The sequence below is a fragment of the Acomys minous genome (genome assembly GCF_964271855.1).
Source record: "Acomys minous genome assembly, chromosome: 1".
Lineage (NCBI taxonomy): Eukaryota > Metazoa > Chordata > Mammalia > Rodentia > Muridae > Acomys > Acomys minous.
Genome location: NC_140483.1, coordinates 159,011,950 through 159,034,301, shown reverse-complemented (window position 1 = coordinate 159,034,301; position 22,352 = coordinate 159,011,950). Strand labels below are relative to the sequence as shown.

General features: G+C 37.6%; 1 protein-coding gene across 2 annotated transcripts; it reads right to left on the bottom strand.

The window, feature by feature from the left end:
- Positions 1-467: 467 nt before the first annotated feature.
- TLR4 (toll like receptor 4) lies at positions 468-20,516 on the bottom strand. 2 transcript variants are annotated; one of them, XM_084779716.1, is made up of 3 exons: positions 20,159-20,516; positions 15,197-15,363; positions 468-3,299 (listed from the first exon to the last, which is right to left on the bottom strand). In XM_084779716.1, exons 1-3 carry the CDS (start codon positions 20,246-20,248, stop codon positions 1,046-1,048), a joined length of 2,511 nt encoding a protein of 836 aa, XP_084635842.1. In that variant the 5' UTR covers positions 20,249-20,516; the 3' UTR covers positions 468-1,045. The 2 variants fall into 2 exon arrangements, with proteins under 2 accessions (XP_084635842.1, XP_084635843.1); XM_084779717.1 differs by lacking the exons at positions 15,197-15,363; positions 20,159-20,516 and adding an exon at positions 10,188-10,324.
- Positions 20,517-22,352: the final 1,836 nt, after the last annotated feature.

The following is a 22,352-nucleotide window of genomic DNA, read 5'->3' as shown; positions in this document are numbered from 1 at the left end:
TCACTCATCTCCCAAATATGTCCAGCAATGGGGAAGCGGAAGGGAAAAGATTTCAGATCTTCATGACTTTATGAAGGAGTCTACCAGTCCATCAAAAAGCATTCTTATTGAAAAGGAACATCAATTGCAGCACATCTAGTGTTGTCACTTAGGTATGTGAGGGTCTATATTCTGTAATTGTCAAGAAGAAATGACCAAGTTATGATTTTTGTTCTGGCACTCCTCTCCACTTTTCTCCCTACATTAAAAATATCCCTATCAAGCAAATTATTTTTAACACTGGCTCTGTGACATCCATAATTTAGTAGGTAATAATTTAAAAATGACACTCGGTGACAAAGTGACAAAGTATATTTTATATACTTCCTTGAAAAATTGTAGTTAAATATGGACATTCCTAGCATATCTCTAACAATTTTATTTATGATATGAGTTTATAGTCATGGCATGAAAATACGACAACTAAATTTATAAAAATGAAAGCATATTAGGAATTTTTATTTAAGAAATACAGCATACTACATATTGGCCAGGATCTCTGTGAGCATGTGTTAATCATTTTTCTTGAAGAATTAGGTACAAAAGAAAATGAAGTAAAATGGAAGATGAGATTTGAATCAGGGGCACTCAAAAAGAGCCAGTGGTGTAGGAGGAACTAAGCAGGCATTCTGTCTAGTTGAAACTACCAAAACTCTTCTAAGACAGTTGAAACATAGTACATGGTTTACTTTATATTCAAAATGCCAATGGAAGACTAATGCCCCTTTCTAATCTCACTGGCGCTTAGCCTCTTCTTCAGTTTGGTAGGATAGGGGTTGACTTCCTAGATTACGATTCTTTGCTCGAGTTGGTTAAAGCACACTCCTAAAAAGTAAAGTGTTTCATCACATTATCATCTCTCTCTGTTCTGAAAGGTCCATGATGTTACCAGCCTTGTAGTACTTGGTGAGGGTGGGATACCTGTCCACAGCAGATCCTGAGGTGATCCATAACAGTATTGGTAAGCAGAATGAGTACTGGACCCAGGGAGTTGTCCTCCTCAGGTCTAAGTTGCTGTATCTTGTTGATTGTTTTCTTCCTCTCCTTTTTCCTCTGGATTCCAAGATTTTCCATTCAACAGGGCTCTTTTGAGTCTTCTCCAGAAGATATGCCTCCCCAGAGCATTGTCCTCCCACTCTAGGTAGGTGTTCCTGCTGAGAAGGCGATATAACTCCACCTGTTGCCTCAACAGGGACTTCTCCATCTTCTCCAGGACAATGAATATGATGCCAGAGTGGCTGTTCAGAAACTGCCATGTCTGAGCAATCTCATATTCAAAGACACACCAGCGGCTCTGGATAAAATGTCTAGACACCACCACGATAACCTTCCGGCTCCTGTGGAAGCCTTCCTGGATGATGTTGGCAGCGATGGCTACACCAGGAATAAAGTCTCTGTAGTGAAGGCAGAGTTGAAATGGGGGCACCCCTTCTTCTAAATTCTTTACCAACTCATTTCTCACCCAGTCCTCATCCTGGCTCGAGTAGATGACAAAGGCATCATAGATGCTTTCACCTCTGCTGTACCTTTTACAACCAGTAATAAGTATCAGGTGAAAATAGAATTTGTAGATCAGAAATGCTATAGTGGATACCACAAGGACACTGATCACTGACGCACTGATGATGGTCCTGTACATATAACATGTGGCATTCCTAAAATCCAACACCAGAGAGTCCTTCATCTCTACAGGTGTTCCACATGTCATTTGTTCAGCGTTTACCACAAACAGCTTCTGGTCCTTGACCCACTGCAAGAAGTTCTGATGTTCACATGTACAAGCAATAGAATTGTTAGTAAGATTTAAAAAGGCTAGACTCTTTGGAAAATGTGGCAGTATTCCTTTGGCTGTCTCTATGTGATTGAAACTGCAATCGAGAGTCTTGAGGGAGTACAGCTGTTTAAAATGAGATGGATCCAAAACCAGTAGGTTGTTGTGACTCATGTTTAGTAACTCAAGCCTATGGAGTGTGTCAAACACCCCCCAAGACACCTGCTGCAATTGACAACTAGAAATATCCAGGAATGTCAAGTTTGTTATATTTGTGAAGACATTTGAAAGTGTGTCATCTTTGAAGGAATTGCCAGCCATTTTTAAGGTGTTGAGACTGGTCAAGCCATGAAATATGCCATTAAAGTCAATTTTGATGTTAGTATGAGAGATGTCAAGATAACGGAGTTTTTCAAGGGATAAGAACACAGAGAATTCTGAGACCTTTTTTAAAGTGGAATGCTGAAAATCCAGGTATTGCAGCTCTTCTAGACCCATGAAGTTCGCACTCATACTGATGACACCATTGAAACTGAGGTCCAAGTGCTTCAGGCTGTTTGTTCCCAAATCAGAGTAAGAACAGCAACTCATAATGCTCAGGCCATTTCCACTGAGATCAAGAAATGTGACATTTGGCAGATACATTTTTTTAAAACTGGTAGCCCCGCTGTTGCTAGCTAAAATCAACCTTTTAAGAAAGGGTAGTTCCAGATGTGGAAATTGCTGAAACTTACATTTAAAAATTGCTAAGGATTGCCATTTAAAAGGTGTAAAATTATGTTCTAGGTGTTTTAAATACACATATGCCAAAGACACTGCAGAAACATTTGCCAAGCAATGAAACTCAGTAATATCATCTGAAATGTGATTTGCATATGCTAATCGGAACTCATCAATGGCCACATTGCACAGTCCTTCCATGACAGAGTTATCAAAGCTTTCCACATTCCTTTCATTTTTAAATTCTCCCAAGATCAACCGATGGACTTGTAAACCAGCCAGGTTTTGAATGCAAGTTTTCATTACATTTGTGCTATTAAAATTACTTCTTAGAGTCAGTTCATGGAGCCTAATTCCTTGAAAGGCTTGAGGCTGAATGAAGTCAATTAGGTTCAAAGACAGATCTAAAGAGAGATTAAGCTGGGGATTTACACGTAGAACTTGCAAGTCTTTGTGGTAAATTGTTTGAATGTAGTTATTAGAAAGGTCCAAGTGTTCGAGGTTGATCAGATTAGAAAAATATTCAGGTAATTTGAAGGACTGTATCAGATTGTGAGCTACATTGAGTTTTTTTAAGGTTATAAGTTGTCCAATAGGGAAGCTCTCTAGAGAAGCCAGTTTTGTCTCCACAGCCACAAGATTCTCTAAACTTGATAGTCCAGAAAAACTTCCCACAGATAAACTCTGGATAGGGTTCCCTGTCAGTATCAAGGTTAAGAGCTGGTGTAAGCCATGATATGCCTTGTCTTCAATTGTCTCAATTTCACACCTATGGAAAAAAGAGATACAAATTATATATTTTGCTTAATAAGACTTTATATTAAAACATTATTACAGTTGGTGCCTCTAAAAATAATTAAGGTTTGTCACAAATACTTTTCTTTTCTTTTTGTTCCCATCTTTCCAGGGCTAACTCCAAAGGCTTCCTACCTCTCTGTTTTCTAATTAAATATTTTTTTTTTATTTTTTACATATACATTTATATTATTATACATGTAGAAAATAAACTTCCTAAAGCAAGAGGAACCATGACACAATCAGGAATTATATTCATATTTAGAACTGAAAAAAGTATAAACCTCATGAGCTCATATAAATCAATGGCTTATTGTACAATAAAATGTTCATTTTTTTCATAGATTTATTTGAGAAATATAAAATTTGTCATCTGGTTTCAAATTAGCAATGAATTCAAGGCTTGTACAAGAAAGCAGAATAAATCAAAGTTGATATTTGTTGACAAAAAAAAAAAAAAAAGACTTTATATTATCATAACAGTGCCTCCCTAAGGCATTGTCCTCTTACTCTAGGTAGGTGTTCCTGCTGAGAAGACAAGTCCACCTGTTGCCTCAACAGGGACTTCTCCATCTTCTCCAGGACAATGAATATGATGCCAGAGTGGCTGTTCAGAAACTGCCATGTCTGAGCAATTTCATATTCAATACAAACAGATATGATATGCCATATTATTGTAAAGAGACAAATATACAAAGCAAGGCAGATGACAATGGGGTGAGCAGGTAAAAAGCTCTGCAGAGTCAGCGTTTCATACTGGCCCCAGTGATAAACTATCAGACTATACAGGGCAGCAAATCCATCATCAGGAAATCAAGTCAAGATCAATTACTTGGCACATACTGTTGGTCAGAATACGTAATAACCTTAGATTAAGTTTAGGCATTTCTTTCCACACATAGTTCTGCTTGTTCATCTAATAGGTATAGAAGACATGAACGGTCATTAGTTGTTAGTCATGATAAATGACTGAAGAACGTCACTTTCAAAGACATAAATAATTTTAAGTGACAAGTGTCAAGGATGGCATTAATGTTTACAAAATGTTACTCGTATATGACAGGTAGATAGTTGAAATCTGTCATTATCACAGGTAAATATTAATAATTGGTGACATGAGTAAGTTTTGTGGAAGAAGAAGGAAGTGGCCAATGAATGTACACATCAAAGGAATTGATCCTCTCTCAGAGGATGAAGGCAGACTTTGCTGAGACTATTTAAGTGGAAATTTTACTGATAAATAGGAGTGAACGTGAAGAATAGGTGAAGTAAACAGCAGATCCAAAAGCCATACTAGGCAGCAGGCATGCCACCTGGATGAGCCGCAACACAGTCTCTGTGGCTGAAGGGCAACAAAGGAAATAGGAAGACTAATATAATGTTGTGGAGAGAGTGGGTTTCAATAAAATAGAGATTCACAAGCCCAACAGAACTCACGTGCAGCCAACAGTGATGCATGGTAGATTTCATTGCAGATGCATGCCAGATACACTTAGCAAATGACACGTTTCCAAATCTAGCCCAACAAACTTGTGCAATAACTATCACTTTTCTTATTCTTTTTGGAATATTTGTAGGAAATAAAATCATTTTGGTTTGTGCTTTATTCATTTATTGGTAATTTCAAAAAAGGTGAGGGTATGAGAAAAAGAATTTTGGAAGAGGAGGCCACATAGCCAGAGTTAGGTGTATCTATGCATCTCTCTTTCCTAGTATAATCTTTGGAACCCATTATTTTCTTCAGGTTCCCACTTCTAAATGAGAAAACTGAGTTTTATTCTTTCTCAAGTTCCCCCTTTTAGTAATGATTTCAAAGCTCATAATCATATACATATCTTGCCATATATAGAAGATGGGGAAAATTTTTTTCTGTTTCTATTCCACAGTATTGAGCTCATAGCTTTAAAGAAATGAAATGATAGAGTGAAAAAACTTTGAACTTGGAAGCAAGAGCTGTGATCTTGACTCTAGTCTGCTGGGCTAAGCAATATTACTTGAGATAAATCACTCAGATCCTTTAAAGCCCAGTTTTCTTAGCTGCATACAAAGAAATACATGTGTACATATATGTTTCTACAGAAAAACTGAAGACTATCTGGTCTATTTCAAATTGGGTTTTTTTGGAGCCCTGTTTAGTTACTACACATTAGTCACCCAGTGGGAAGGCACAGGGAATAGCTTGTCTGTTCTGCTCTAATGCAAATTGTTCTGTGAGGTAAGGGAGGAGAAACTTGATTTCTTTCTGAGCACACATTCAAAGCCTTTAAGGAATGTTCTTGAATTGTACTGTAGATCAATGCTCTATTATATAGGATGAGAAACTATGTCCTCTTTATTAAGAAGAGTTTATTCTGTTGATTTTTTTTACCTGCCTACCTATCTTAGTTTCCTTCAAATCTCCTTGAAAAAACTAAAGTGTACAATCTAAGAAGATTATTAAAATAGCATTTTAAAACTTGTAAACCACACTAAATAATTTTAGTACATACATCACTTAATAACATTTAACCTTAGAGGGAGATTTATCATTTTTATTTCATAGAAGTAAAAACTAAGATTCTGTGAAAATTACCTGCAACAGGTCATATGGTTGTAAATGTTGGAGGAAAAATGGGTTTCATTCTGCTTCTCCTTACAGAGTTGATGCCCGCCCCTTTGAAATACTATATCAATACCCAAGTAAAGAACAGCATACACTGGATAGTGACTAATTTTTTAACAATAATGACTGCTTTGCAGAAGTCTTTTAATACTGTTATTTTTATTTTTATCAAGAAATTTTAGAATAAAAATGTTAAATAGTCCTGTAGTCTAACACACATTGCAGGAAAAATAAGGTATTTTATTTACTTCAAAATTTAAGAATGTCCATGGTCATTACAACATGAAGTTAAGCTGTAAGGTTCCCTCTATGCTGGTCAGATTTCAGCAGGAAGGTGCCATAAAGGCTCCTGTGAGAGAAAAGACATTAATGGTCTTAGCCAGCTATGAACCCAATAAACTCTAATGCTAATCTACCAAGCAAGATATATCCTGTGGTGAAATGCCAGCATAACTATTCTAAGGGTAACAAATCTTTCTTAGATTAGATTTTTGCCCCATCCCACAAGAGGTTATCCTAGGCTAGTACTGTTAACATGGTAAAAAAAAAAAATCAATTAGAGAGGTCTATGACCCTGATGTTTGATGTGTGGGGAGGGTGATTATTTGGTTTAGTTAAATTAGCAATGGTACAAATATATATATATATATATATATATATATATATATATATATATATATATATATATATATACCCATCAACAAATATCACTTCTCTTTATAGTAAACAGTAATGAATGCAGATATTCTTAGATGTGCAAGTTGCTGAAAACAAACAATACTTCTCTGCTCAGCCCTAAAATGGATATTTATAGCACATCCTCTAAGGATCAGATAACACTGAGTAAGAGGGAGCAGACAGAAACGAAAGATCCCATTCCTAGCCTGCTGGAGCCTACCAGCAGCAGTGTAGTCCATTTCCCCTGCACACACCATTTCCTGGGCCCCATCCCTACCTGCAATCCCAAAGACCATCAGCCATCAGAGACTACCAGGCCCCATCTCTACATGCAATCGGGGACTACCAGTTCTACCTCTATCCCAGGAGGTCTGACCCCACCCAGGAAAACTAGAGAACTGCTGCCATAGAGGGACCACCAGCTGTGCCTGCAATCCTAGAGGCCTACTTCCATCAGGGACCTTCAGGTCTGCCAGCACCAGTGACAATAAGATGGCTAGAGGTTAGTGTGAGAACATAAGCACAAAACCCATATGGCACCACTGGAACCCAACTATCCTAACACAGTAAGCACTGGATATCCTATCACACATGAAATAGCGAGAAAACATCTTAAATATAATGTTATTAAAATGATAGCGGTCTTAAAAGAGGAAAATAAATCACTCAGAGAAATATAGGATGATACAATCAAATAGGAGAAGGAAATTAATAAAAAGGCTCAAGACTTGAAAATGAAAACAGACACATTAAAGAAAACACAACTGAAAAAATATTGGAGATGGAAAACCTAGAAAACAGAATAGGAACTACAAATAGAAGCATCATCAAGAGAATGCAAAAAAAATGGAAGAGACACTCTCAAGAGTAAAAGATACAATAGAAGAAATTGATTCATCAGCCGAAGAAAATGCTAAATCTAATAACTTATTTTTAAATTTTAATTTATTATGCTTTATTAAGATTACATCCTGAATGTTATTCCCTCACTTGTATCTTCCCACTCCCAACCTCCCTTTCTCTTCTGCTCTCTCCCCTAGACCTTCTGCCCGTCCCCTAGAGCTCTGACAGAAGATGACCTCCTCATCTACCATATGGCCACAGCATATCAGGTCTTTTCCACATAGCATGCTTTTCCTTCCTCTGTGTGCCACCAAGGGAAAATAATCAAATCGGGGCTACCAGAATTTATGTCAGACTCAGTCCACACTCTCTCCACAACCATGGAGAATGAACTCTCCAATGGCCAGCTCTTGTCAGGGGGTTTAGGTTTACTGTATGCATTGTGCTTGGTTGGTACAACAGTTTGTGAGCTCCCCTATCCCATCCACATCTGCCAGCCTTTATGGTCTCCTTGTGGGGCTTCTGAACTCTCTGGGTTCTTCCATATCCAATGCTCCTTTTGGAGTCCAGCAGTGAGTCCCAGCACCTGTCCCAATTTGCCGGTTGGTGGAGTCTCTCAGAGGACATTTGTGTTGGGCTAATATCTACTTTTAACATAAAACATCCAGGAAATCTGGGACACTATGAAAATACCAAACCTAAGAATAATAGGAATAAAAGAAGGAGAAAATTCCAGCTCAAAAGTCCAGAAAATATCAATAAAATCATAAAAGAAAAAGAAAGAGATGCTTATAAACATACAATAAGTTTACAGAGAACCAAACATATTGGACCTAAAAAGAAAATCCTCCTACCAAATAATAACCAAAACACAAAATGTACAGAATAAAAAAAGAATATTAAAAGCAGTAAGGGAAAAGGGCCAAGTAACATATAAAAGCAGACCTATTAGAATTATACCAGACTTCTCAACAGAGACATTAAAAGTCAGGAAGGCCTAGGCAGATATCATGTGTCTCTGAGAGATCACAGATGCCTGCCCAGAATACTATCCCCAGTAAAATTTTCAATCACCATGAATGGAGAAAACAAGGTATTCCACAACAAAAGCAAATTTAAACAATATCTTTCCACTAACCCAACTCTACTGAGAATACTAGAAGGAAAATTACAACACAAGGAGGGTTACACCCAAGAGAAGACAGGAAATAAATAATTTCTCACAAGCAAAAACAATAGAAGGGAAACCCAGACAATTACATACATATAAACACACACACACACACACACACACAAAAGGTCCTCCACGTAAAGAGACCAAAATAAAGCAAGAGTAGCTATTTTAATAGCTAATAAAATAGACATTCAACCAAAAGTAATCAAAAGATAATGGGGAAGGATAATTCATATTCATTGAAAGAAAAATACACCAAGAAGATGTCTCAGTTGTGAACAGCTTTTCCCCAAATGCAAGCGTACCCATATTCATAAAAGAAATATTACTGATGGTTAAATTACACATTGAACCCCACACGGAGTGGTAGACTTCAACACATCACTCTCACCAATATACAAGTAAAGGAGACAGAAACTAAACAGAGAAATACTGAAACTAACTGATGTATTGAATCAAATGGACCTAACAGACATCTAGAACATTTCACCAAAACATACATAAAAATATGCCTTCTTCTCAGCAGCACATGGAACCTTCTGTAAAGCTGACCACATACTCCATTACAAAGCAAGCCTCAACAGATCGAAGAAGATTGAAATAACCCCTGTATCCTATCAGACAACCATGGATTAAAGCTGGGCCTCAACAACAACAGAAACAATAGAAATCTTACAAACTCATAAAAACTGAACAACTCTACTCAATGACCATTGGGTCAAGGAAGAAATAAAGAAAGAAATTAAAATCTTTATAGGATTGAATAGAATGAAGGCATAACATATCAAAACTTATGGGACACAATTAAAATTATGCTAAGAGGAATGTTCACAGCACTAAGCACCTACATAAAGAAATTGGAGAAATTTCATACAGCTACTTAACTGCACACCTAAAATCTCTATAACAAAAAGAAACAAACATACCAAAGAGGAGTAGATGGGAAGAAATTATCAAAATCAGGGCTGAAATAAATAATTTAGAAACAAAGAAAACAATACAAAGAATCAATAAAACTAAAAGCTGATTCTTTGAGAAATTAAACAAGATAGACAACCCTTCAGCCAAACTAATAAAAAAGAATATAAATAATATCCAATTTACAAAATCCAAAATAAAAAGTGGGATACAACAACAAATTCTTAGGAAACTCAGAGAATCATTTGGTCCTACTTCAAAGGCTTACATGACACAAAAGCAGAAATTTTAAATGAAATGGACAATTTTCTTGATAGATTCCACTTACCAAATTAAATCAAGGTCAAGTTAACAATCTGAATAGTCCTATAAGCTTTAGGGAAATAGAAGCCATAATTAAATGCCTCCCAACCAAAAACAAAACAAAACAAACAAACAAACAAAAGAGCCCAAGGACCAATTATTTTAGCACAGAATTCTACCAGACTTTCAATACCAGTACTCCTCAAAATAGAAACAGAAGGATCATTATCAAACTCATTCTATGAAGCAGCAATCACCCAAAAACATAAGCCACACAGAGATTCAAACAAGAAAGAGAATTTCAGACCAATATCCCTTGTGAACTTTGATGCAAAAATATTCACAAACACATTCCAAGAACACACTGAATCATCATCGACCATGATCAAGTAGTCTTTATTCCCAAGGATGCAGGGATGGTTCAACATAGAAAAATCCATCAATATAATCCACCATATAAACAAACTGAAAGAAAAAATCACATGATCCTCTCAATAGATGCTGAAAACCTCTTTGACAAAATCCAACACCCCTTCATGATAAAAGTCTTGGAGAAATCAGGAATACAAGGCCCATACCTAAACATAATAAAAGCAATATGTTGCAAGAAAAGGGCCAATATCAAATTAAATGCAGAGAAACTTAAAGCAATTCCACTAAAATCTGGGAAAAGACAAGGATGTTCACTCCCTCTAAATTTATTCAACATAGTACTTGAAGTTCTAGTAGCAGCAATAAAACAACTAAAGGAGATCAAGGGGATAAAAACTAGAAAGGAAGAAGTTAAAATATCACCATTTGCAGATAGAATGATAGTATACATAAGTTACCCCCTAAAATTCTACCAGAGAACCTCTAAAGCTGATAAATACCTTCAACAAAGTGACTGGATACAACATTCACTCAAAAAACAAATCAATAGCTCTCTTTTATAAACACACTGAGAAAGAAGTTAGAGAAACAATACCTTTCACAATAACCACAAATAATATAAAGTACCTTGGTGAAACTCTAAGCAAGTAAGTGAAAGACCTGTATGACAAGAACTTAAAGTCTCTGAATAGAGAAAGTGAAGATTATTGGAAGATGGAAAGATGTCCCATGCTCATGGATCGGTAGGATTAACATAGTAAAAATGGCCATCTTACCAAGAGTAATCTACAGATTTAATGTCATTGCCATCAAAACTCCACCACAATTCTTTACAGACCTAAAGAGAAACTCATACGGAAAAATAAAAACCCAACATAGGGAGAACAGCCATGTAGAACAAAAAAAACTTCTCGAGGTTTCACCATCTCTGATTTATTATTACTTCAAAGCAGTAATAATAAAAACCACATCATATTGGTATAAAAAACAAATAGGCTGATCAATGGAATAGAATCAAATTCAGAATAAACTCATGGACACTTACCTATGGACACTTAAGTTTTAACAAAGAACCCAAACCCATACAATGGAAAAAAGAAAACATCTTCTACAAATGTTGCTATTCTAACTGGATTTATGCATGTAGAACAATGGAAATAAATTCATATTTATCACCCTGCACAAAACAAGTCCAAATGGATCAAACACTTCAACAAAAAAACAGATGAACTAAATCTAATAGTGGGGAAAATGTTTAAAAGCATTGGTAAGGGAGACAATCACTGAATGAACACCAACAACTCAAGCACTATGATAAACAATAAATGGGATATTATGAAACAGAACAGCATCTTTCTGTAAGGCAAAGGACACCATCAATAGGACAAAATGGCAGCCAACAGATTGGGAAAAAATATTCACTAATCTTATATCATGCACAGGGCTGATATACAAAGTATATAGAAAACTCAAGAAATTAAACACCAAAAAATAAAACCCAAATAATTTTATTTAAAAATGGGGCACAAAACTAAATTGAGAATTCTCAACAGAGGAATCTGTAATGACTGAAAAGCACTTAAAGAACTGTTCAATGTCCTTAGTCATCTGTAAAATGGAAATCAAAACAACTCTGATATTCCATCTAACACTGTCAGAATGCATAAGATAAAAAACTCAAGTGAGACCACATACTGGACAAGATGTGGTGTAAGGGGAACACTTCTTCATTGCTGTCTGGTGTGCAAACTTGTACAACCACTTTGGAAATCAATTTGATGCTTTCTCAGAAAATAAAGAATAGCTTTACCTCAAGACCAAGATACATTCCTCCTGAGCATATACTCAAAAGATACTCCAATATACCACAACGACATTTGCTCAACTATGTTCATAATAGCAAGAAAATGGAAACAACCTATATGTCCCTCAGTGAAGAATGGATACAGAAAATATGGCATTTACACATGGAATACTACTCAGATGTTATAAACAAGGAATTCATGAAGTTTGTAGGTATATGGATGAAACTAGAAAAGATCATCTTGAGTGAGGTAACCCAGACCAAGAAAGTCACACATGGTGTGTACTCAATTATAAGAGGATATTAGCCATGAAGTATAGGATAACCATATCAAAGTCCACAAACCCTAAGAAGGTAAGTAACAAGGAGGGCCCAAGGGAGGAATCTTGAATCTCATTCAGAAGGGGAAATAAAATAGACATCAGAAGTAGATGAAGAGAGCAAACTGAGTGGGAGAGGGTGTGGTGGTGGGGGGAATGAGGAAGGGACCAGTTGTGGGAAAGTGGGGGTAGAAGGAGGTAGGGTTGAGAGAGAGATGGGAAGCAGATGTAGGAAGAGATCCCTGGGACAAGCTGGAAACCATCAACAGGGCAGGCTCCTGGGAGGATATGAGGTGACTCTAGTTGAGACTTCTAACACCTAGGGATATGACCTCCATTGCAGTTAAGGGGACATCAACCCACCCACAAAACTTTTGACCCCAAATTTACCCTGCCTACAAGATGAGCAGGAATAAAGATGCAGAAGAGTTTAAAGAAATGGCCAACTAATGATTGGCCCAATTTGAGACCCACCCCTGGGAGAGAACCAACCACTGTCAATATTAATAATATTCTGCTATGCTTGCAGACATGATCCAAGGTAAGTGTCCTCTGACAGGCTCCACCCAGCAATATATCAAAAGAGATGCTGAGATCCACAGTCAAATTTTAGACAGAGATATGGGAATCTTGTGGAAGAGTTGGGGGGAAGAATAGAAGGACCCAGAGATGACAAGAACTGCCCACGAAGACCAACAGAGTCAATTAACCTAAGCCCATGGGAATGCACATAGACTGAACCACCAGCCTAAATACATGCTCCCTATACTTATGGAACTGATGGACAGCTCAGTCTTCATATGGGTTTTTTAGCAACTGGAGCAGTGGTTATCCCTGACATGGACTCTGTTACCTGCTGCTGGATCAGTTTTCCTAGCTGAATAGCCATGTCTGGCCTCAAAAGAAGAGGATGTATTTAGTCCTTTCTTTGAGAAGAAGGTGAGGGAGGGAGGAATGGGGGAAGAGGGTGGATGGTTTGACTGTGATGAGAGAAGGAAAGGAACTATAAGTGGGATGTAAAGTGAATAAGAGAGAGAGAGAGAGAGAGAGAGAGAGAGAGAGAGAGAGAGAGAGAGAGAGAGAGAGAGAGAAAGAAGAAGAAGAAGAAGAAGAAGAAGAAGAAGAAGAAGAAGAAGGAGGAGGAGGAGGAGGAGGAGGAGAAGGAGGAGGAAGAGGAATAGAAGTGTAAGAGGCATAAGACAGGGAGAAGAGGTGCTGTGGGGCATGACACAGTCATTGCAAACTTGATCTCACAACACTTGGAGTTACCTTCCGTAGATCTTCCTATGGAAAGACAGTCATTGTTTAACTGTTTATTAAATGGTTGAACTTACTAGGCTCCAATAGCTAGGCCCTACTATGGCCCCACTGAGAACCTGGATAAACAAAAAAGGTATGAATTTAGAATGCAGACCTGTCTGGAGGAGTCAGAGTGAACAGGGGTAAGAGGGAATTAAGATGTACAAAATTGTCAAAGAACGTATTTAACCAATAAATGCTATTTAACTTCTCATCTAAAATACTGGTTAACATTTTATGTGTTCCAGCAAATGGTATGCTGCCCTGAATCAGAAAAGGCAATGTTAGCAACTGTTTCTTGCCCAAAGCAGATATTTTCTTGGACCCTTGGCATCTTTCTTTGTGGACCCTTGTCTGCAGGTGGAGGAGACACTCCCTCCTGGTAAGCTTAGTGCTTGGATAGAGGTGAGCAGACCCTCCTGCTGATAACAACCCACCGGCCCAAATGCATTAAAAAGCTAGTTCCTTGCACACAAAATATGTCAAAAGCTGGCTCTTCAAAGAAAAACATATCAAAAGTGCCCTGGAGACAAGCCCCAGGAAGTGCCCTGGGAGTGTCTCCTGCTATTCAGGTAGCCTTGGTTTAAGAACCCAGAGGTTGGAAAGTTTGGCAGCACATTCCTCATTTCTCCCTCGATAGATCTCTGTCCTTGTCATTCTTTTATCATTAAGCTTTGTGACATAAAATCTAGTTCTATGACTCTTGACTGTCTTTATTTTAATAAAGTGCTGTCGGTCAGTTATCTGGCTTTCCTCTCTGGAAGGGATGTAGACTTCCATTGTCTCAACCCTGGCTGGGTGGCTGTCCTGAGCTCCTTCCCTGCCCAGAAGGCCTTTTTTGTGACTGGTTCTCAGGGTAAAGTCTTCTTCAGCTAGCCTCCAGAAGGCTGAAGAAAACTCTGTGACCAGATTCTCAGGCCAGCCTCCCAGAGAAAGGAACCCACACTTCTCCGAAGGTAATATTTTTCTCATTCTCTACTCTCCATTCTACTTTTAATATTCCAATCATCTTCTGCACTTACTCACATCGAAAATCTTTCCTGATTCCCTCCCACAGATAACAAAACAGCACCTCTTCCAAACCATACGATTTGTTGCCTTTATTTACACATATTTTATCACTTACTGTTGTAAAACACATGCTGGTTAACGTTTGTTGGATTCATGCTATGTGCCCAATAACAAGGGTAAGATTTTTACTTATTAGCTAATTTAAGATGATATATATTCTGCTTAATAATTAAGGGTATGGGTTATATATTTATAAATTCTTTTTCTGTAGTTTAGAATACAACATATAAGATGTGGTCCATAAGTATCTAATGAAATCGTTTAATGTAGAAGGTAGAATTTTCCTTAGATATTTTTATCTACCTCTCCACCAAACTGAAACCTGGTGAATAAAAGTAGCTTCTGTAAGGATACAGAAATAGTACATCTGCCTAATGAATGAGTGAAGGAAGTTGAGTTAAAACCAGCTACGTTTTGAGCCAAGAGTGCAATGATGTAAAAAAATAAATATCTCACTTTGTGCAGCATATAATAACTCATTCATTACCTGGATAAATCCAGCCACTGAAGTTCTGAAAAATTGGAGAAGCTATAGCTTCCTAAGGTCTTCAGGGGGTTGAAGCTCAAATCTAAGTTCTTGGTTGAAGAAGAAATGTTGTCAGGGATTTTGTTGAGATTCTGGTCCATGCATTGGTAGGTAATATTAGGTTCCACCTGTAAATATCACACAATAAATGTATTTTCCCACTGTATGTGTTCACAGAGACAAATAATGGGATGATGAAACTCTCGTATATGCATGGCAGTCAACATCCCATCCTTCTACCATTCACTTGTTCGTTTTATTTTGTTTGAAACATGTTCTCATTTAGGCCAGTATAGCCTTCAATTAGCTATACAGTCAAAGATGACATTGAATTACTGATCCACCTGCTCTCCCACACAAATGTTGGTATTACAGATGTATGGCCTCACATGCATCCTTCTCCTTTCTTTTATCTACCACTTCATGTTCACAAAATGTCTTATTCTATATGCAAAGAAGAAAAATGTATTTCCTGCATTCTCAATGTGTTAACCTTCAACTACAAAAAATACGATTAAATGAGATAGCCATAGGATCAGGTATTAAAGAACTCTCAAGTCTGAAAACCTTGGTTTTTATAACAAATGTTCTGTGCCACTTGGTACAGTGGTGTTTTTTTCTTATTATTAATTTAGTTTTTGAGATTATGATTATATCATTTCTCCTTTCATTTCACTTCCCTACATTCAAATTCTCCCTTACCCCTTCTTCTTTGCTCTCTTTCAAATCCATGGTGTTTTTTTAATTAATTGCTACATATATATATATTTATTTATGCATATAAATATAATCCTACATATAGAAGTACAACCTGCTCAGTTTGTATAATATTATTCACACATATATTTTCAGGGATGACCATTTGGATTTTGTCACTAGTTGGTGTGATTCTTCCCTGGGGAAGATTATTTCTTCCACTCAATAAACAGAGACCATTACAGAAAACCACAATGGCAGATGCAGAGGTACACACCTGTAATACCAGCTCTCAGAGAGGCAGAGGTAGGCTCTCTATGAGTTTGAGGCCTGCCTGGTCTAACAATCATGTGCAGGACAGCCAAGGCTACAGAAAGAAACTCTCTGTCAAACAGCAATAGTAATAACAAGAAATAAAATAAAGAAAATGACAATCAATCAAAATGCAGGATTCTGGAGGCCAGTCCCAAGAGATACATGTACAATACAACTCTCACACCCAAGGCCCAGGAATCACTGCAGAAGAGGAGGCTGAAAGATTGTAAGAGCCAAAGGATCAGGAAGCTTACTGTGATAATGTTTCCAAAAGCTACATCCATGAAGTCTTACTAATATGGCTGACTAAGCATGTGCTTAACATGTTCAGGACAGCAACTAGACATGCTACAATGCATGGGGCAAGAAGCCCAAGAATTCTTAACTGTATACAAAGAACTAAGGAATGCTGAGAGTGGGACAAAGTTTTTTGGTTTTTGCTCGTTTATTTTTGTATTATCTTCAGTGAACACTACTAGTTTTATGTAAAATTCATGTATTTTTGTACATTGTTTTCAATAAAATTGTCATTCAAATTACTTATCCTCATTATATACAGCCACATGGAAATACCAATAAACACGTCCAGACATGTCCTAGCTACCACTGTATTTCTTGACAATGCCATTCGCTTCTTTAGCTTATTGATTTTAACAGCTTGGTATAAGAATCAGAGGCAGTCTTAGAGTGCATGGATCCCAGTGGTGGAAACAGTACTCTAGGTCAAGCGCTTTGTGCTGTCATAGTCCCCACTTAATTTTATCTATTTTCTCATGTTCACTATAAAACCTATACCTTAATCTTCCATCTAATTTGATAATTATATGATTTCTTTCAGAAAAATGCTTTGTTTCGCCCAGTGAATTTTGTTTTCTCTTATTTAAAAGCAACAGAATTCTCAAAGGACTTAAGATGATCAGAGCTTATCTCAAAGCTTGCTATAATGAAACTGATAAATATTAATGTTAATTATCATGGGCTAGTATTGATTCCTTGCCGCATTATTAGCACTTTACTTGGATCTTGTGTATTTTATATTAATTTTCAAAAACTCTTTTAAAGATGAAGAAAATAAAAGAGATGGAGTAACACTCACATAGTCAGGGGATTTGTACATATACAGTGCCTTCACATACATGTGCTTTAATGATACTCATTATAGGACCCTTGAAGAGAATTTATCTAATAGAGTCACGTGCCAGGCAGAAACTCTTCTCTCGTCCTTTTATTTCCTTCACAGGTTGTGATCGCCAGGCAATTTTGTGTTGCCTACAACATTAGTTTTCAAATGTTGTACACTTGATGAATTGGACCATGGGCATTAGATGTTGTCCAGCAGCCATTCTTGCATTTGATTCACACATCAATAGTGAAGCCATATTGTGATCTAGGCCAATGGGTCTCAATGTGTGGATTGCAACCCATTTAGGGGGTCAAATGATCCTTTCACAGAAGTCACATTCCATTTATTCTGAATTACAGATAGTTACATTATGATTCAAAAAGTAACAAAATTGCAGTTATGAAATAACAATGAAAATAATTCTATGGTCTTGGGTCACCACAACCTGAGGGACTGTATTAAAGGGTCAGAGCATGAGGAAAGTTGACAGCCCCTGAGCTCCAGGTGGCATAGTGATAAATGCCAGCAGTGGTACTAGCTACCTGTGGATTCTAAACAAAGGGAGGGATAAATGATGAAAGTACAAAATGATATGATTGACGAAAAAGTATACTATGAGGCTAAAGGCAAAGATGTACATGACACTATCAAGAAAAACCACACATTTACCCAAAGATTTTCATAAAGTGAAAAAATAAATCCTTAAATCAAAGCTGCACATTTCAGGGTTAGCTATATGCCACACTCAGCAATGGAACTATGAAACATCATTAAAATAAATAGAAATATATGGTAAACATAAAATATTGCTCATCATCTAAGACTCTGTACAAAAAATGGAATATAAAATATCTTAATAGTTGAATTATATTTGATTACATAAAAAGAGTATCTCCAAAACTAACTTCACTCACTTCTTAATTTTTCAATTTGACCACTAGGAGACTTGAGGATTTCATAATTTTACCATAAGAGAGCTCTGATCCAGAGGAGAGATGGTGTGGGTAGGGCACACAGTCAAAGGCTCTGTGGGATGAAACAACCATCAAGACACCAAAGGGTTAACAAAAAGTTATTAAGGAGTAATTTGATAAATCCAAGTCTCTGGACCAATGGCACAAAATACAGTAGAAAGTAAGTGTAGTTATCGAAAGCAAAGTAAGTTAGGAAACTAGTCATCAACTCTGGAGACAAGTCCAAGGGACCTGGGACCAGATCTATGGAAAGAGCAGGCAGCCTTTGAGGGTTGCCAGAATACTGTAGACACCAAAGCTAGTGGACTTTATCTTGGTGTTACACTGATTGGAAATTTTATCTCTGTCAACATAACTAAGGAATCAGAAAACAAGACACTGAGATGGCAAGACGTTAGTCATTTTTATAAGTTACAGTATTTTCTCCCATGTCAACACCATGAGTCTTAACTCAGAACACCTGTCTTGAGCTTCTGGGCCTACCTCACCCTGCATTCCCTCCTTGTTTGCCCAGTTCTATTGTGAGCTTCCAAGATAATTGCCCAGTCTGTGCAGTGAAAAAAACAAGAATTAATGATGAGTCAGATTACTCAGTAGTCATTATTTCACCAGGAAGGGAGTCATAGCTTTAGCTGATGTTTTTCTCTGTTTCTGTCTCTTTCTGTCTCTCTCCTTCCCTCCCCCTCTCCCTCCCATATCTTTATCTTCTAGAATTAGTTGCAGAATCCCAAAAATTCCAGTTAGACAATTCTTTCAATTTTTAAAAAAATTCTTTTACTTTTTCAATTGTTACATGTATTCATGTGTGTGTGTGTGTGTGTGTGTGTGTGTGTATGTGTGTGTGTGTGTGTGTTCATGCATGTACACACCTGCCAAGGCAGACATTCGGAACTCAGAGGACATCTTTTCTTTTTTTGTGATGTATACATTTGATTTTTTAAATTTTAATTTTATTAAATTATTCAGATTACAACTCAGTTGTTATCTCATTATTTGTATCCTCCCATTTCTCCCTCCATCCCACTTTTACCTTGTTCCCCTCCCCTAGTTCTATGACCAAGGGGAACCTCCTCCCCTGCTGTATGGTCATAGGCTATCAAGTCTCATCTTGGTACCCTGCTTATTCTTTCTTTGAATGCCACCAGGCCTCCCCACTAAGGGGAGGTGGTCAAATAGGGGGCATCAGAGTTCTTAAAAGAGTAGATTCTCTGCCTCTACCTTGTGGGGCTTGGCAACTGAACACAGGTGGAAGCTGCCCCTACCTGCTGAACCCACTGCTCAATCCCGCAAAAAGGCTTCATAAGAAAGGAAAATGACAACCACTTTCATCTGAGTTGGAAAGGGAAGGAATGACTGCTAAAAGCTGCATGTCCAGAGTACCCACAGAAACAGCCTTCTTAAAGCCCTCTAGCAAGCACTGTAAGACTTTTGCTCTGTTTTGTTAATTGCTTTATTATTAGTATAATTTGTTGAGTTTACATCCCAATGATAGCCTCCTCCCTCTGAGGCTCTGAAAGGCTCACTTCTTTGGAGTCACTTAGGCAGGTCACAGAAGAATGACTTTAAACCAGTTTTACTAATTTCAAGTCTCTGGTCCTGACTCAGAAGTCATACATGGAACAAGACACCACTCGCTGCCTCTATCTGCCTGTTTATACTGGGTCTTTTTGTTCCCACTGCTTCTGGAGCTCTTGGTTAGTTTAGCTCCTTTGGGCAAAATAAACTAACCAGAACCCACAGCAGGAAGTTCTGAGCTGGGGACAGTTTTGAGAAACAAGGGAGGTTAGCAGAAAAAGAGCCGATTAAGACACATACCTCTATGCAGGGAGCCACGATCTCGGGTCTCAGGAAGGAGAGAAACAATGCCATGATCAGAGTCCCAGCCAGGAGCAAAGGAGGCATCATCCTGGCATTTTCTGTAACCAGTGGAGGCCCTGAGAAAGCATGACGAACTGGAACCGGTGGCAGGCCAGAGTCCCTGGGGGCACCAGCCTCTTCTTTCTCAGCGGGTGCCCCTCTGCAAGCACTGTATTGAAAGACGTTCTGCCTAAAGGCTGAGAGGAAGTGAGAGTGGCAACATTAGCATTTTTGGTTTTGTTCTAGAATTTATCTGCCCCATCCGAGGAGGGAAGTTAGAAGAGTAGAACAGGAAGGAGAGGGCGTTTGCTGACCGTTGGCTAGAGAAACAGCAAGAGGAAGCTGGCATTCATCCCAGGGAGTCATATGACCTCCGGGCTTGGTGAATGAATGCAGGCAAGTAACTAGATACTCCTTTAGCCTGCGTACAAGCCTGGAGGAACATCCGCATTCCTGCTTTTTTTTTTTTTTTTTTTTTTTAAAGTGGTGTCATACTACTCCAGCTACACTTTTAAGTCTTCCACGCTACAGTAAGACAGAGTGGATGTTTCAAACTAAAGGAAAGTGTTTTCTCACAATGCTGAAGGCTACAACTCAGAATCAAGATGTCAGCGCTTGTTGGTGTTCTGTGTTCTGATCTCTTCTCTTACCTGCCTATGTGTACGTGTTTGCTCATGGAGGATGGCTCTGTGTGTGTGTGTGTGTGTGTGTGTGTGTGTGTGTGTGTGTGTGTGTAAATCAGAGCTCACTACTATTGAGTGCCTTTCCTAGTTGTTATCAATCTTTTATTATTATTAATTATTATTAGAAACAGGAACAGAGACAGCTTATTGTGAAAGGGAAAGTATTCCCAAGAATAAGAGTGGGTTAATGAGCAGAGAGAGAAAACTCAAAAAGCTCCACCATAGTTTTGGAGTGAGAATCTCTAACTGAACCTGGTGCTCATTCATTGGATAGACTGATCAGTGAATCCTTGGGATATACCCATCTCTATCTCTTCCAGGGCTGGAATTACAGGTACATGAAACAGCATCCAGTTTTTTTGCTTGGTTGGTTGGTTGTTTTGTTTTTTTGTTTTTTGTTTGTTTGTTTGTTTGTTTTTGGTTGTTGTTTTTCGATGTGGGTTTTTTGTTTCTTCAGCTTTTGACACATGTGAAGCATTTAAAGTAATACTAATTTTATTATATTATAGGCAGACTCATATGACAGACATCTCTTTGGCCCCTGACCTCTTTTAAAAGTGTTATGTTGTATTAAGGCAGACACATGTGATACAGTTTTATTTTAATGATCTCATTAAATTGCTGTCACAGGATGAGTCATTGTGAGATGAAATTTTATATTTTATTGTAAGTATTTTTATTAAACATTTTTATTATATATATATTTTTTATTATACATATATACAATAAACTACCTATATCAAGAAGAAACAAGACACAATCAGGAATTATATACATATTACATCCTTAGTGTTTTGGCTATTGGTATTTGACAATGAAGAAAACATCTTTCATATCTTGGTGCATGTAAAATTCTGTATGTAAATCAATCTCCATCACATCTTGTCATTATCTACTTAAAACATCTATCTAGACCTAAAAACGTCTTAACCTCTAAACAACTAAGCTTCATTGTAAAACTAAGCTATCTGGTCTTCAACTCCATCCGAGACTTGAGAAAAAATAAACTTGATTATCTGAGTATGCCAGGAGTGCAAGTTAGTAGCTTTGCAAATGAGAAAATGACAGAGACAGTTTACTACCTGAATAGTCACCCAAAACTCTATAATGTTGGAGCAACATCTTCAGCCTTCTGGCCCAATATATTTGACTGACATATTTGTGAGGCAGGAACTATTGAGGACTTGTTTACCCTGTCTTGCCAGAGGTTGGTTGTCGACTGCCTGAATCTAAGCTTGCCCTTTTTAAGGCAGAATTCTGTCTGTGGTAGAAATGGTGAGATGAATTTTCAAATGGCAGTCATAGGACAAGGCCCAGTCTCTGAATTTTGAGAAACAGTACATTATTCTACATGGGACATGGCTGGTGAAGAAATGCCCATGTATGAAACTGATTGACAGTTTCCAGTGAAACTCTATGAGGAGGGTAGAAGAGATATATTTGAATGCCAAGTTCAAGCCAGATGACTT